The sequence below is a fragment of the Aptenodytes patagonicus genome, chromosome 6, assembly GCF_965638725.1.
Source record: "Aptenodytes patagonicus chromosome 6, bAptPat1.pri.cur, whole genome shotgun sequence".
Lineage (NCBI taxonomy): Eukaryota > Metazoa > Chordata > Aves > Sphenisciformes > Spheniscidae > Aptenodytes > Aptenodytes patagonicus.
Genome location: NC_134954.1, coordinates 43636780 through 43652459, shown reverse-complemented (window position 1 = coordinate 43652459; position 15680 = coordinate 43636780). Strand labels below are relative to the sequence as shown.

Sequence of the window (15680 nt, the reverse complement as noted above, 5' to 3'; positions counted from 1 at the left end):
ACTCGGCCCTGGTGAGGCCGCACCTCGAATACTGTGTTCAGTTTTGGGCCCCTCACTACAAGGACGTTGAGGTGCTGGAGCGTGTCCAGAGAAGGGCAATGAAGCTGGTGAAGGGTCTAGAGTGCAAGTCCTATGAGGAACAGCTGAGAGAACTGGGGTTGTTTGGAGAAAAGGAGGCTCAGGGGAGACCTCATCGCTCTCTACAACTACCTGAAAGGAGGTTGTAGCGAGGTGGGTGTCGGTCTCTTCTCCGAAGTAACAAGCGATAGGACGAGAGGAAATGGCTTCAAGTTGCGCCAGGGGAGGTTTAGATTGGACATGAGGAAAAATGTCTTTACTGAAAGAGTGGTTAAACATTGGAACAGGCTGCCCAGGGAAGTGGTTGAGTCACCATCCCTGGAGGTATTTAAAAGATGTGTAGATGTGGTGCTTAGGGATATGGTTTAGTGGTGGACTTGGCAGTGCTACGTTTACGGTTGGACTTGATGATCTTTAAAGGTCTCTTCCAACCTAAATGATTCTATGATTTTAATCAACAGGAAGCTCAGATGACTTGAAAAAAAGAACATATTACTGTCAAGTACTATTTCCTATTCTTGATCTTTTAAGATACTGGGGAAGGCAAAGTTCAAACTGTATTATTTTATTAAATGGTTTATGCAGGTCATATTTGGTTTTGGAGAAGAGAAGGCATTCTTGTAAATAGGCTTTGTATTCCAGTTGGTTTATCACAGATGTTCCAAAAACAAAGTGTCGTCTTTCTAATTCTAGCAAGAGAAATTTTGTCAAAAAGGGGTGCCAACACCACTTGTATTTGGTATCAACACCATAGACAGAGAGCCTGCCTTGGACGTCAATGACGTTAATAGTGAGCAGATCACCATGAAGTCAGGAACAGAGGGACATCTATTTCAAAACATCAGTTTCAAGCATCAGATGATGTCGTTACGTTCAGTAAGTTTAGTAATGTAAGAAGAAAGACAAAAATGCTTCCCACACAAATGTTTTCAAACCTCCCACGACACCGGCAACAGGGAACAAAGTACGTCATGACCAAGGGAGAGGAACAACCCTGAAGGCGTGGCTAGATAGCAAGGCTTGTCTTACTTTCTGGTCAAAACTACTGTGCAGAACTGCTGCTGCTTCTCATCCTGCGCTGCTAGAAGACAGTCAATAGTCCAGCGCTGGACCCATGCTCCTGTTGGTCTGCTACTCTTTTGCCATCTTTGTATCATTTTTCTATTTCATCAGAATAAAAACCGTAGGGGGATCCTGGAAGACTTCCACAGAAACATAGTTCCTTTGGATTAATCGGTCCGTTGTTTGGCTATCTTTGTTTGCCTTTTTAAAAGTCTAAAAATGATATCAAGCTTCAATGAATGAGTCACATGCTTTTTCAGTGGGGGTTGCTGTGACTACCACACCTCAGTGAATCACAGTGTAGTTTTAGGGATCTGTTCTTCTCTGATACCAATTCCCCGAGCCTTTGCATTTTGGGTCACTGGAAATGGACTGTTTTGTAGTTTATATCTACTTTGCAACAGGATACTATAGCTATTCAGGCAGTTCCTTAAGCAGCTCTTGAATCCAGGAATGTTATGATCCTGTTCTTCTCTGGAGTCATTCAGGTGCTTTGATGCAGTTTTGAACTCCTGTGAGGGATGCTGCTAGTTCTTTGTTGTTTTTGTTTTGTTTTCTTTATTCTGACATGTGGGATCTTTGGTTTCACTGGTTCAGTCTAGTGACTTTTGAGTCAAGTCTGCAATGGCAACTGTTGACTGACTTCCAGCTTGGAAGCTTATAACTATGTAACTAATCTGGGGTTACCCAAAATAAGGACCATTATTTTTATCCATCACAGTGTTTCTGTGTTGGTGCCATAAGAATTTGTTTATACTAAGGAAAATCCTATCTTGGTGAGAGGGTTGAAATATGGTTTCAGCCTTGTCACAAAGAGTTCAAAATACAATATTCTGGCCTCATTAAAAATGTAGCTGTCTTTAGTTAAATAAAAAAACCCCAAACAGCTGGCAACTGGGCTAGTGCTGCAAGAAGTTGTTTTATTTGCAGCTATCTTAGTCATGCCATGGCTTCATACAAGCAGTTACAGTGGATCTTAAGGACTGTGTGGAATGAAGCTGCAGGATTCACAAGGCTGAGTGGACAGTTTACATGTATGTCTGGTATAGCAACAATTCAGGGATGACCTTTACTGAAGAAAAAAAAAGGTGTTTGGGAGTAATTTCTGTGTAAGCGGACATGCAGGAAGCTGAAGAATTCTGCTTATTTGGTATGTTTTCCTAGTTTTTAATCAAGAAGACAACACTGAGGGTTTTCCTCTTAGTTTCAGCACCTGGAAGCTTGTTTTAAAGACTGTAGGATTGAAGTCATAATTATTGCATAGGCTCTGCACTCAGTGATTTTTAAATTCTTTCAAAGTTAAGTAACTTTAAACTATAATGTGGATTTCAAAGGGGGTATAGTTTGCAGACTTACCATTCCTGGTAAGCTACTTAAATAAAAGTTAGATCACTTTGCTTGCAGTAGAACAGGAAGAAAACCACAAATGGTTAATGCCTAACTTGCAGTGATTGATTATAGAAAATGTGGGCATTTTTAATGAGATTAATATTTTTCAGTGAAAAAAAAGTAAAAAGCTTTGTAAATTCAAATGTGCAGTTCCTTTCATCCAAAATGGTATTAGGAATCTCTGGTTTTCTCTAGATGACTCATAATTTCTCTAGACGCAGTCTAAAAATAAAAAGGTAAATTTTCTAACCGCCCACCCCAGCAGTAACAGGGCCTTAGAAAATCAATCACTGTTCCTTTGTTTTCCCATGCATTATCATGGTCTGCATCAGGTGTAATACAGTTACAAGTGACTTGCAGTAGTTACTGTAAGAGTAATGAGAGCCCTTAAAGTTATACTAAATTTTCAGTACTTAAAGAAGAATATACTTAGGAAACAGTGTTGAAACTCCATGGCAGTACTAACTGAGGTCAGCCTGACAGAGGAGAAGAGGATTTCAGTTGTTCAATACCCATGAAAAATGGGGAACAAAGTCTTGTAACTATACTCATATATAACATTGAAAAAGTCTTTCCGATTTGAAATGAGGAATATTTCAGTGTCACTTTTTGGTGTTTATCAAAACCAATTACGTAAGTCTATTTTAGCAATGTAGATTCTTATTGATTTTTTTTGACAAGAAATTACTACATATTTTTACATTATGACAATATATTATACTATGTTCACTTTTTTTTTCCTCGGCAAGAAAGTTCCTGTGGAAAGGAAATAGGAACCAAACTTTGAAATCTAAAATAAGGACTAAACTGCTTTTCATTTACTTTTCGACCCTTTGAGATGCCAGAAGCAATTTCCTCTTGAAGCTGACTTCCTTTCTGGAAATGATTTTCGTCTCCAACCATGTTGAGGCTCTTTTCTCATTCTTTCATTCTGACTAACTTGCTTTTTTCCCCTCTGACTTGCTACTGCAGTTGAGTAGAACTTCTGGAGGTAAGTAATTACAGACAAGTTTCTCTCTAACTTTCTTTTTCAGTTCTTCTCCCTCCTACCGCCCCCCCTACCCAGCCAGTCTAGAAGGACAAACAAAGCACTATTGGTGTCCTCTGCAAGAGAGCACTGATAGGGGGCTGGCTGTAAATTGACGTGGCATGGAAAATCTCTGCTAGTTTGTAGCAGCTCTAACATTGCTGCGAAATCAAGCCTACTCTTACCAAGTCTGTAGCTTGAAAACATCACGGGCTTACTGTTTCTATATAAAAAATGAATGGAAAGTACCTTCACTTTTCGATGTGGGAACCGGACTTTTTCTGTATTTGGATTTACGGCTAATAGAAAACAAAATCGAAGGGAGTTATTTGGTTACCTTTTTTTTCCCCCCTGTAGTGAGAGCGACAGATCTTGCTGCTCCCCCCACCTCTTCCTGCAATTTAATCATTTGCAGATCTTGCCATGGGGTGCGGACTGAGAAAGCTGGAAGACCCAGATGATAGCAGCCCTGGAAAAATCTTTTCTACACTGAAGAGACCACAAGTTGAAACAAAGACAGATTCTGCTTATGAATATGTATTGCTGGATTTTACTTTAGAAGGTATCTTTTTCTGTTATATCTTTACTGTTCTGAGAAAGCAAAGAATAGGATTTAACTTAGTTCTGTCTTGTTTGACTTCCAGTAAATCTTAGATACTTTTATCAAAGCTAGCCAAAACGTAAGACTCTTATTTTGAAACGCAAATCATGACGAAGGTCCTCACTTAGATAAAATTACAATGGAAGCTACTGAAGTATTTTTAACAACCAAACCCTCCAAATTACACAACTGTCCTTGTTAAGGAAGCTGGCTAAAAAACTGTTAGAGATTTTCCTAGTTTCCTGTGAGTCACATACTGCCATCCGTACTCACTTTGAATAATGGCTGTCTGAATTCAGTGTGACGGTTCAGAAAGTACACTGTGCCTGAGCATTAATTGAATAACATTTTTTTTAAATGTGCTTGACTTCTGAAAACAGGCTGTCATTGTCCTTGTTACTTTATGCAGAAGGAAGTCTGTTTCTTAGTTGTATACCAGGAGTAGCTTCCCCTCGTATGCCCACCCCAGTCTCTTGGTAGCTATTTTAGTAAGAGTCTTAGTTTCATCTTACTATTTTTTCCAAATGCTTTACTTGTAGTTGTTGAATGGTCTTTTGAAATCGTGACCGAAATGAAACAAAATTTGTATGCGTAGCTAGAGGCAGACAGTGCTCTGTGGGATACTTCCTTCCCGAGGGTGTCCCGTCTCTAACAGAGCAACTCCCTGTTCCACAAAGTTGAAAACATAAACAAGCCCAGATGGCTGCCCTCTGAGAACAGACAGCTCAGTTTTGCAGTCACTTTGTAGTAACTTGCAGTTTATAACAGCCCAATCTACTGGCAAGTCTTAATAACAAGGATTTGAAGTAAATGCAATTGCTAGAAGGGTTTGATAAAGGGAGAAAGTTAAGTGCATGTCTTGTTACATTTTCAGGAACTTTTTCATAAACAAAACTTGGCCTCTGCTTAGTTTTAACTCTAAATTACAGGACTGTAGTAGTAATTTTATTTAAAATATATCAGTGTTCATTGAAAAATTGCAAGATAATAATAGAAGCCACATTCTATTAAGTTATAGTATTCAACATCCAACTGTATTTGTTGGTCTGTTTACTTACATATATGAAGAGTTTCTCACTGGCTTGTTCTTTTTGAAGAAATAAAACTTTGTGTTGAGTAAGTAGTAGTGGTAATGTACTGGAAATAAAGCTAGGCTGCCTAATGCATACATGAATTACCTACTAATCTACTGATGATAGAAAGGATACTAAAACTTTTTTTTTTGAGACTGAAGAGCATTTAGCGTTCTTATATAGTCTGTGTTCTGAATAGTTTTACTATGTTTTAAACTAACAAGTTTCTCGAAGTGTTGTGTAAAAGATTTGTTGTAAAGGTGGTTGTGACTTTTAAGAAAAAGCACATCAAACAAGTGCAAATAAAGGTGCATCTCTATTATTTTAATAACCTATCACTACAGCAGTAAAGATTCATTTTCTCCTGCTTAGTCTGATATTTAAAAGTGCTTAGCTTCAGTGACTTACTGTGAAATTATGAATGCTAAATAACAGTGAGATCAGTTTTAATAGTTGCTTAACTTTGTTTGGTTTCTAACTGTAAGCCAGTGGATTTGTAAATGCAGGTATCTTTCTATTGAATCGTTCTAGCTGTGTGTATTTGACCTTAAAATATTGAGGTCTCTACTCTTTAGAGCTGAGATAATGAATACAGAAAAAACTGGTGTATGTTTTGGAGACATTTCTTGATTCTGTTTGTTTATGAAACGTGGGATTGGCTAAAGTATTGTGGGGAATATGTTGGGCTCCCCCCCCCCCCCCCTCTACCCCAATCAACTCGCTCACATACTTGTTGCTACTTGAATATCCTTTGGCTAAATGAAACCTAAATGAGAGCCTTTTATCGCTTTAGACCAAAGTTAGTTTTCACTCTGCTGTCAGGCTGTGTGTTATGTCTTCATGGCACTCTGTATCTGCTGGTTTCCAGAGCAGGATCCTACCCAACATCTGAGATTTCTGTTTGCCTGAGTGACTTGTTACCACTGGATCTGGCACCAAGTAAAACAGAAAATCTGCACTTAGCTTACTGTAGGATCTTATAAAGGATACTATGTCCTGCATTAAGATAAAAGTATAGCAAGCATAAATACATTATTTCAGTTTAATATGCCTTATCTCTGCTTCATCAGATTTATGCTCTGTGAAGTCGAAATGAGCCTGCTGGGGAGACTTTCAGGAGCCCCTGATCTTCTCCCAGGCCATGATGCAGATTAGGTCAACCATGATGTAGTCTAAATTTGCTGGCTGGAGTTGCTGTGCATCTTAGCTAGTTATCAGCAGTGTATTGTACCTTGGCTTCTCCCTTCCTGGTCCCCAAAATACTCCCATCCCTACTGTAAAGATCAGCTTTGAGTTCCGTGGAGGTTCTTCTGCATCAGGAGAATCCCAAACAAGAAAATTACGGCCAGTCTTTTATTTTGGTGGGATTGAATAGTACAAAGGAAAGGGAGCAGTGGACTCTGAACTGTAATTTTAAATGCCTGTCAAGGATTGTAAATTCTATGGTCTCAATCATGAGGCATATCTCAGTTACAAAAACAGCTGTTATTTTTGAGGTCAGTTTAACCCTAAAGTAGGGATAGTTTAAATACTCCTACTCAAGCAGAATGCTTACGCCTTTTCCACAACTCTTCTATTAGGGAAAAGAAAGAATATTGATGCAAGGGTATTTCACATCAGCCCACTAAGATGACATGCTGTGAAGTTCTTGTCACTCTGAATAACAGTATGAATATGTATGAAGTAGCTGTTTTGTTGTCATCTTCAATATCGTGCATCTGAAGTTTACTATAAAGCTAGCAAGTTAGCTGTAGTTCTGTTATTTGTAAAGTATTTTGGCTACCTGTTGACAGCACATCAGGAAGGAGATTTTCTTAATGAAAAATGGTTGACATTTGCAAAATCAGTGAAGTGATTATCACGTTGCATACATTCCTGCTTTTTTGGCTTGTGGGCTGTAGAGTTATTTCTTCAACATATATTTAATGTCTCCTGGATTTACTATGAGTGGAATCATGGGATGGAGGTGTTACTAAGGGCAAAATATCATCCGTCTATGAAAGGGAGGGCTGTGATGTACTGTCTGCTTAAAAAAAAAAAAGTGCAACAGCCCTGTCCCTATGACTGAGAATGGCAGAGTTTACATTAATAGGTTGAGTTTGCTAGTTATCAGCAATAAACTGTCAATATGTATGTTAGTGATATGTTCTGATAGAGCGCATTTCCCATGTTTCACATTATTCAGGTTTCTCTTGATAGTGTTTCTGAGCTGTTAAGGCTCTTACAGTGACAAGCAAAGTAGGCCTCCATTCCTTTTTCCCCTTTAGTAAAAGTTGGTATTTAAAAGCATTTGAGTGTTATAAAACAGTAGTTTCAGGTTTGTGGGTTTTGTTTTGTTTTTTCTTTTAAAAAGCCCTCCATAATATGTATGTGTATATATATAATCAGTGTTATCCCCATTTTATAGTAGGCAAGCAGTATAGAGATTGATGTTTTACAGAACACCACTCATGAACCAGCAGAATTCTAATTCAGTTTATTAGAATAAATGATTAGGCAAACTAAAGATTCATATATCTGGTTTATGATACTTTAAACCAGTAGGATAGGTAGACTTTGTGACTTGCTGTGTTTTTGATAAAGTCCTTAAATTCCTTGCTATTCCCCACCTACAATATAAGGCAGGTAGATAAGAGGATGTAAGAACATTAAATTAAGGAATACATTTACAAAGCAGCAAGTGAGATTTATGTCATTGCATTTATCTGTTCTTTTTTCTCTTACATCATTTTTTAAAATTACAGAATCAAGGAGAATTAGTGTATTTAAATGTTTTCAGTTTATTGTATGGTTTGAAAGGGAATGTTTAAAGCAGCATGTTAAAATGTTTGTATCTCAGTGTTGTGAGGTCACTTAATTCCAACTGAGGCATCCTTTAATACAGTTGAACACGGATCTTAATGCACTGAAAGCCTTGCAAAGAGGGGGACCCATCAGAACACAAAAAAGTGCATCACTTGTAGCAAGAGTCATTGATAAAAACCACCAAATTCCAAGCCAAGCTGTCTTGTCGTAAGAGTTTATCTGCAAAGGATTAAATTTTGATGATGGCAAATATATGCTGGCAAAATTACTCTTCGATTACTGTGTATGAGTATTGATTTCCTGCTTTGGAGGCTCTGAGAGCATCTACAGTTCCAGTTGGAGTTGAGGGGAACAGGAAATACTGACCATCGGACTTACTGTGGCAGAATATATAATCTGTTACCAGATTGGTGTGGAATCTTTCTTTTCTTTGTGCAAAAGCTGTGGATCAAGCCATTCAAAAAAGGTTCTCCAAAAAAGTTTTCCCTTTATCAAGTTTCCCCCGATAGCTAAGCAGTACCTAGCTGTTGTCTATTGATTGGAAATGCTTGCACACACTCAGAGGGATCCTTCTTAGAAATTAGTGACACCACATAGCTCACTTAAGTGACATGTACCTAGGTCTACTGGAAAAAGGAATTGGGACTATGTTAAAATGTCAGCCTACAATCCACAGATCACTTCTAAGGGATCCAAAGAAAGTATGTAAGAAAAGCAAACCAATTGTTCTAGGCTTAAATTCATTGTACGGGAATTTACCTCACAACTAGGGCTGAAGGATACTGCTTCGCTAAGTTTAAGGCTTTGGCTAGACAAAATAGTTGCTTTGTTAAGTTCAGACCTATTGTGTGTTTAGATGTTGATGCAGCTCTTAAATTAGCTTGGCAAAGCTAGATCCAACAGAAAGTGTTGCCAACTAGATTAAAAATAGATCATATTAACTTGTAAAAATATGTACTTCAACTAGTTGAGTACTGTTGAATCAGCTGCGAATCTGCTTTTTCTTGTATAAATAGAACTGTCTTTAGTAAATGCCTTGGGATAGATTTTGTGTGGTTTATATAAAAGGAACTTGCCCAAAAAGTATATAGACATACACAGTATAATGTGCTTCTCTTCTGCTTTCAATGCTTTTAGCTTCCTCAAATCCGGAAGTTATCAAGATCAGTTCTGTGTTGGATATAGCATCTAAGGTGGAAGAATATTACAGCAAAGGATATGTTGTAGGAGCTGTTCATCCTATTATACTGCCAATTGGACGTAGAAGGAATTTCCCTGCAAGTCACATGTATCGAGTGGTACTTTCACGATTGAAATTAAGGTAACAGTGAAATAATTTGAATATATTGGTCCATTACTTAAGCCATTTGTAAGTGGATTGCTCAACATGCATAATTGGTTATCAACTTGAAATGAGCACCTCAGAGAATCCAATTAACTGTTCCTTGTCTAGAAAGGTGAGCAAGTTAGTAATGTTTTTTTAATTAACTCTAACAGCACAATTGGCTAATGTTTACTTTGCTGTAGTAAATGTCCAAACAAAAATCCAAAGTTGCTTATCATAATTTGTGGGAAGATAAATTGTTAGTTTACCCTTTTATTTTTACTACATCTTTATAATAAAGTGTCATCTGTCATGGACCTGCAGCAAATACAAGATTAAACAAAACACTGGGAGAGTAACAAGCTGCTTTAAATTCTTTCATGTCTGTTTTTTTTCTTCTTTTTCAAAACTTTTGTGTCTTCACTTTTCCCATAAGAGCATTATTCAGGGAAAATGACCTATAAAGTGTGAATGACTTAGTTTGTCAGAGATAAATAGTTTATTTTTCCTTCTTAACAAGAAGGAAATAATCATTCTGTGATTGGGGGGGCATACAAAAGCTTGGTTTTGACACTGAGGGAGAGTCAAGAGTTTGTGTTTATGTTCCAGCTCCATAGTCTTGTTTATTACTCTTGTTTTCACTGCATTGTAATCACCATGTGATCATAAAGAAAATATACCAAAAAAAATTTACTGTTAGTTCCTTTGAATGCAAAGAAGATAACCTTTTGTTCTTATCTTGAATAACTAGAAAAGTGGATTTCTTATTGCATTAAGAGCTGTCATGCTTCCCCATCTCTCCTGAGTCCTAGTGCCATGCACAAAAAAGGTTCTTTCATTTTCTTTTGGAAGACCGGAAGGGCGTGAGTTGGAAGATACCCCCTGCCACTGCAGTAATACTTCTGTAAAACATGGTTCGTTTGAGGGAGCTTCTCAACTGCTTTGCTTAAACAAGCGTTCTCCGTGGTATTTGCTGCTCATACAACTTACCATTATAAATTCATCTGCAAACAAGGTGAATGTTGTCCGTGCGGGCAAATGCTTGAGTAAGAAAAGCAGAATACTTGCTCTCTGGAGCTGAGGCTTCTAAGAGCTGACGCTGCCAGCGCGCAGCTCACGCAATTCACCTTATCCCTGCAGATGTGGGATCCTTATGAAGTTGTGGTTTGAACCTTTAGGCCCTTGAATAGGTGAAGGATGAGACCCTGCAGCCTACATGTGAAACTGTTGGGTGTAGGTTCCCCATTTCCTATGCATATGTACCTATGTTGGTTTTCCTATAGGCAAATACACCTTCTCCGACTACTATCTGGAAAGTTACCTGTTATATTTGAATGTGTCTCGTTGATGTTTCATTCTAAAGCAAAAGATTGTGTGAAGGAAACATGAAATAAAATCCTATTATAGTATTGATATACACCAAATATTGTTGTCTGAGTAATAACCTAACTGGCTTTAGAGAAAACATGATGAATACTATTCTTTAAATGGAAGTTACAGCTTGTTGGATTCTCAGATCTGAGTGATTTAAACATTACCTAACCCAAAGTCATTGTTACTGCATTGTGGTTTTAGTATTTGCCTACACTGCATTTCCTACAATAGCTGCAACTCTGCTTTAGTTAAAAAACTAAACAGCAGCATGTTAACAGTGTCAAGGTACCATTTCTATTCATAGTGTTTTCTACAAAACTGAATCTGTTTTGTGCTTGCTAAATTTATAGCTTAAATTTGTATTTTTTTCATTATCAGAGATTTTTGGGTTTGTTTGTTTATTACAAAAGCAGGGCTGTTTGTCAATAAAGCTCAGTTTCCGAAAGATGTCTATTAACAGTCTTCAGATGAAATTCCTGTTAAATATTAATATTCTTACCCTGATGTTGTAATACGCAGTACCTGCCACTTTGTGTAAGAAACAGAACAAATACCAAAACCTGCTGAGTTCTAAATAAAAGTATGAAGAAGCATTGCCAGGATTTCATTCATAACTATTCCAAAAGAAAAGAATTCTATATGCAAGCATTTGCTCAAGTTAGCAGCAAACTACTGACAAAGACTGCTTTCTTTCTGTGTTCTAGCCAGAAGCATGCAGCACCCAGAGGACAAAGGCACCCCAGGCTGGTGATTGAGGAATGTCCTTTAATGTATGAAACACTGACAAATGAGGTAGTGAAAGAACTGTTAGAAAAGGTAATGGAGGGTTTTTTCCAACTTCTCCTGAGATTTTTATTTCTACCATACATGTAAGTTATATTTAGTGGTTGATGGTTTTTTTTTAGTTTTGAGTTTTAACCTTGGTTTATTTTATAGAAGCTACAAAACCTTTTCTTGATGTGAAAGGAGTTATTTTTCTTCACTAGTTGCTTTTTCTAATTTAGGACTTAGTACTGAGCCCTGTAAAGCTTTGGGAGACTGGCCGCTTACACCACTGAAAGCAGAATCAGGCCCAAACTCTCAGTCAGTCTTTATAAAATGCTTGTATGATAGCTTTTCTGGAATTAATATTAAAAAAAAAAAATAAAAAAATCTGAAGTTTCATGTTGTTCTGGGTTAAGTAAGGTATTCCTAATGAACATGAAAATATTCAATTTCTAAGAGATTTTTTCATTCTTTAACAGAAATACAAAATACACAGTAATCATATTAAATATTTACTTGGCACAGCTTTTGAAAATATTGTATAGTTAAATAAAACTAAACTTCCACTGGAATGCAAGCTCTAGTTCTAGTTCTTTTTGTGTTTCACTTCCTCTGCAAAATTGGAGACTTGCCGAAACAGGAAACTATTGTTATTACAAGAGTTAGAGTGATATCTTTTACATTAGTTGCCAAGGAAAGAAGTAGAGGAAAAAGCATATTGGAGCTCTTTAATGATCTTTGAAATTATCACAGAGTTGTTTAAAATTTCTAAATGGCTTGTTTTGAAATTCTCAGGTGTTTCAAATTTAAAATGGAATTCCATTACACATTTATTTAATACGTGTATTGCCAGGTTGGTTGTGTAGCATACCAGACAAACATTTAAAGGAAAAATACACTTGAAATTAGCAGTGCTTCAGTCTTGCAAGCAAATCTGGAACAGAAGTAGTAAGTGAAATTAACTTGATTTTAAAATGCTACCAGTGTTTTAAAAAGACTGAGCCAATAATCCAGCATAAAGTTACTTTTTTCTTTTTTTTAAAAAGATCTGAACCCATAAGACTTTGTGGCATTTCAGGAGAAGGATTGTCGTATTACCTCTTTTTCTGCATGTTACTTGTCACATTTAAAATTGTTTTGGTTGTCTTAGAAGCAGCAGCTCTGTATAATCACAGGGATTGGCATATCATATCATTGCTGTACACACATAATGATGGTAGATAGTACTAAAAAGGGATTGAAGTACCATCAGCTATTTGAGTGTTATTCACTCTCTTGATAAATAGTTTTTGTGAGTTAACTGGGTAGACATCCTTCTCTCTCTGCCCTCACTAATCCAGTACTTCCCAGGCAATTTCTTTCTGGGCTGGGGTTTCTGTATTTTCCTGGAAGGACTACTGCACAGGGGAGCTTGTAGCACAAGATGGTGGGATCACCTTCCTCAATGTCAGGACTCTTTATCCCAGCAAAAAAAAAAAAACCTCCCTCCAAGAACAGACACATCCCACAGGTGGCACATATTCTACAGTTGTATTTTGAGACTTCAGTGCAGAGAAAAAGACCCACCACTGGCTGAAAGCAGAGTTAAGAGGGTTTTCATTTGCTTCTAGCTCCGTCCTTTCTCTGCTCCTTCACTATTCTCAGTAATAGTGAAGCTGAGTAGCCTCAGAGGGAACCAGGGGATAATGAATCATGACACGTGACAAACAGATATTTCTATAGTATTAGTGGTTAGTAATTTTAGTATGACTGGTATCACATGTTTAAAGAAACAATACTATTTATTGCACCAGTATACTGCTTATCACTACGACACAGGAAGTAAAATACTTCAGATTTGTTCTAAATGAAAGATTTTGTATACACTAAAGTCAGTACCAGTGTTGGCCATCTTATTTGGCCTGAGTCCAAAGACATGCTGGAAGACTTCCATTTACTTTGAAACATGGGCAGTGTACAAAGACAAGCCACCCTCCTATAGTACAGTATTGTGTCTTTGTCCTTGAAAATCAGCAGTTTAGTTAAACAGAACATGTATATAGAAGTGTTTGGGGTTTTTTTTAAAAGTTACATGCAATTCTAAAATCACTTTGCAGATAAATTTCTGTTGTAAATACAGGTTAATGAAGCTGCTAAAAGAGGAAAGAAATTTGTGGGATTTGTAACGCAACATTTTCCTCAAACTAAAGCCTGTAATGGAACAAGCACAGATGGAAGTGCAGAGCTGGAATCAACACTGGGAAGAAGAAATAGGGAACACAGAGGAAGAAATTCTGATGAAAACTTTAAAAACTGGAATGAAGGGACACTGAGTGGCCACTCATCTGAGAGTGGGATAGAGGAGGAAATGCAAGGAGAAAGCGGTCTGTTACAGGATGCAGATTTCCAGTTTGGAAAAGAAGTCAGCCCTGTTAAACCACGAAAAGGAGACGGTAATAAATGCTGCTTGTTTATTGCAGCATAAGGTATTTTATTGAGCTGTTGTTTTAAAAAGGTGTTGGAAAAAAATAACAGAACAGCATGTTCTATTGTATCAAATACTGGTTTTTGGAAGATGCGTCTTCCTTAAATGCATACGTATTTCTAAAGAAGTTGCCAGCTGAGGAAACAGAAGAAATATTTTCCTTCTGCTCTATGTATGTGTGAACCATGGTAATATATTAAAATGATATTTCAGTTCTCTATAGAATATTATAAATGTACTGTCAAAAATCTAGTTTGTAATTTAAAAACAAAGGAAAAAAAACCCAAACAAACCCCAAAAAAATCACCCACAGTGCAATTCTGATTTTAAATGTGGTACAAACAGATAGCTTTTTTGCTTGATATGTGTATAACAAATATGTGGCAGTAAAAGTCTTTTCTTTTAGAAGGATGCAATTGTTTTAAGCCTTTTTGTAAATGCATATAGTTTTCACTTACTCTTAGTATTAAATCATAAACATGTAACGGATTTCCAAGAATATGTTATGATTCCAGTTCTCCTGCCTGTTTCAAAACTGACAACAAAGAGATCCCCTTCCAGCTAGAGCTGTAATTTTACGTGCTTCTAGCCAACTCACATAATGTACAGCAAACAAATCCGTTCATAATGGATTCTTTCTGGTTAACATGCCTTCAAGAAGCATCCTGAAAGAGATCACTTAATGCATTGACCATGAAATCAAAGAGGATAATTGTTACAAAATGAATTTACACTAGAGAAAAGCAAGCATTAAAAAGTTGTATAGGAAGGAAAAGTATTATTGAAAAATGTTGGTGCTGTGGTAGAAAACTTAGTTGTAGAAGAATCTGAGATACTTAGCGTAGTCTGTGTGAGAGATTGCCTGAAACAGTGACTTCTGATACTGAAGCACTAAGGCCTCCTGGTTTGTTGGGAAGAAAAGGTGAGAAGGAAGAAGTAATCTAAACCATGAGAACTAATGCAAGATAGTATTGTGTAGAAAGCAGGCAGTATGAAACTTTCATGTCAGATTGCATTTTGACATAATAGGTTCTTCCCTGATGGGCCAGACACGTTTTAATTGCTCTCAAAAGCAACCTTTTCACTTTCTTGTTAAGAGTTAAGCACCCTCTCCAGTTTGTAGACTGTCAGGATAATGGCTCTAAGGCTGAGATAATCAATGTCCCTCTTATTTTTAACACTTGAATTAAAGCAGTTCTTGTACAACATGCTGAGCCTTTATAGCATGATCTGTTAAACTTAACTCTTTCCTTACAGCTTGAAATAGTGGGTTTGCTATATGTAGCAGAATAGAAATCCTGTAAGCAAAAAACAGAAAACTCTTGGTTCTGTTAAGGAGCTCTGTACAGACTGGCATGATCAGGTAGATTAGCAACCAGTGCATCCCCTATGTGCAGTGTTCTCAGGAAATTCTTCAAAAAGCTTTGGGCAAGAATGTGAGGCTTCTCTACTACTAGTCAAATACTCCAGTAAAGTTATTGGAGCTCCTAAGACAAAACTTACGAAAACTTAACCACCTTTCTTTGCAAATGTTGTATGTAACCATAATTTAAAAAAAAAACTGTGAATTTTCAAAGAAAGCCTTACATGCATGTAGGTATGTGCTGCCACTTCGGTACGTCTGAAGTACATTTCTATTTAGGTCTGCTCAAAAGATGCAAAACTGTGTCTGAGTTCTAGATTTGGGGGTCATAACGTATGAATTTTGACTGCTTATA

General features: G+C 37.1%; 1 protein-coding gene across 5 annotated transcripts in view; it reads left to right on the top strand.

The window, feature by feature from the left end:
- Window positions 1-2202: 2202 nt before the first annotated feature.
- Window positions 2203-15680, top strand: part of RFTN2 (raftlin family member 2) — a 35267-nt gene continuing 21789 nt past the window's right edge. For 3 of the 5 annotated variants that reach the window (XM_076342300.1, XM_076342297.1, XM_076342301.1), the window contains exons 1-4: window positions 3669-4118; window positions 9173-9356; window positions 11438-11549; window positions 13618-13930. In XM_076342300.1, the coding sequence (XP_076198415.1) occupies window positions 3980-4118; window positions 9173-9356; window positions 11438-11549; window positions 13618-13930 (748 nt within the window). In that variant the 5' untranslated portion in view covers window positions 3669-3979. Of the gene's footprint in view, window positions 2291-3424; window positions 3521-3668; window positions 4119-9172; window positions 9357-11437; window positions 11550-13617; window positions 13931-15680 lie in introns of those variants that run through there. The other 2 variants (XM_076342299.1, XM_076342298.1) reach the window with 2 other exon arrangements.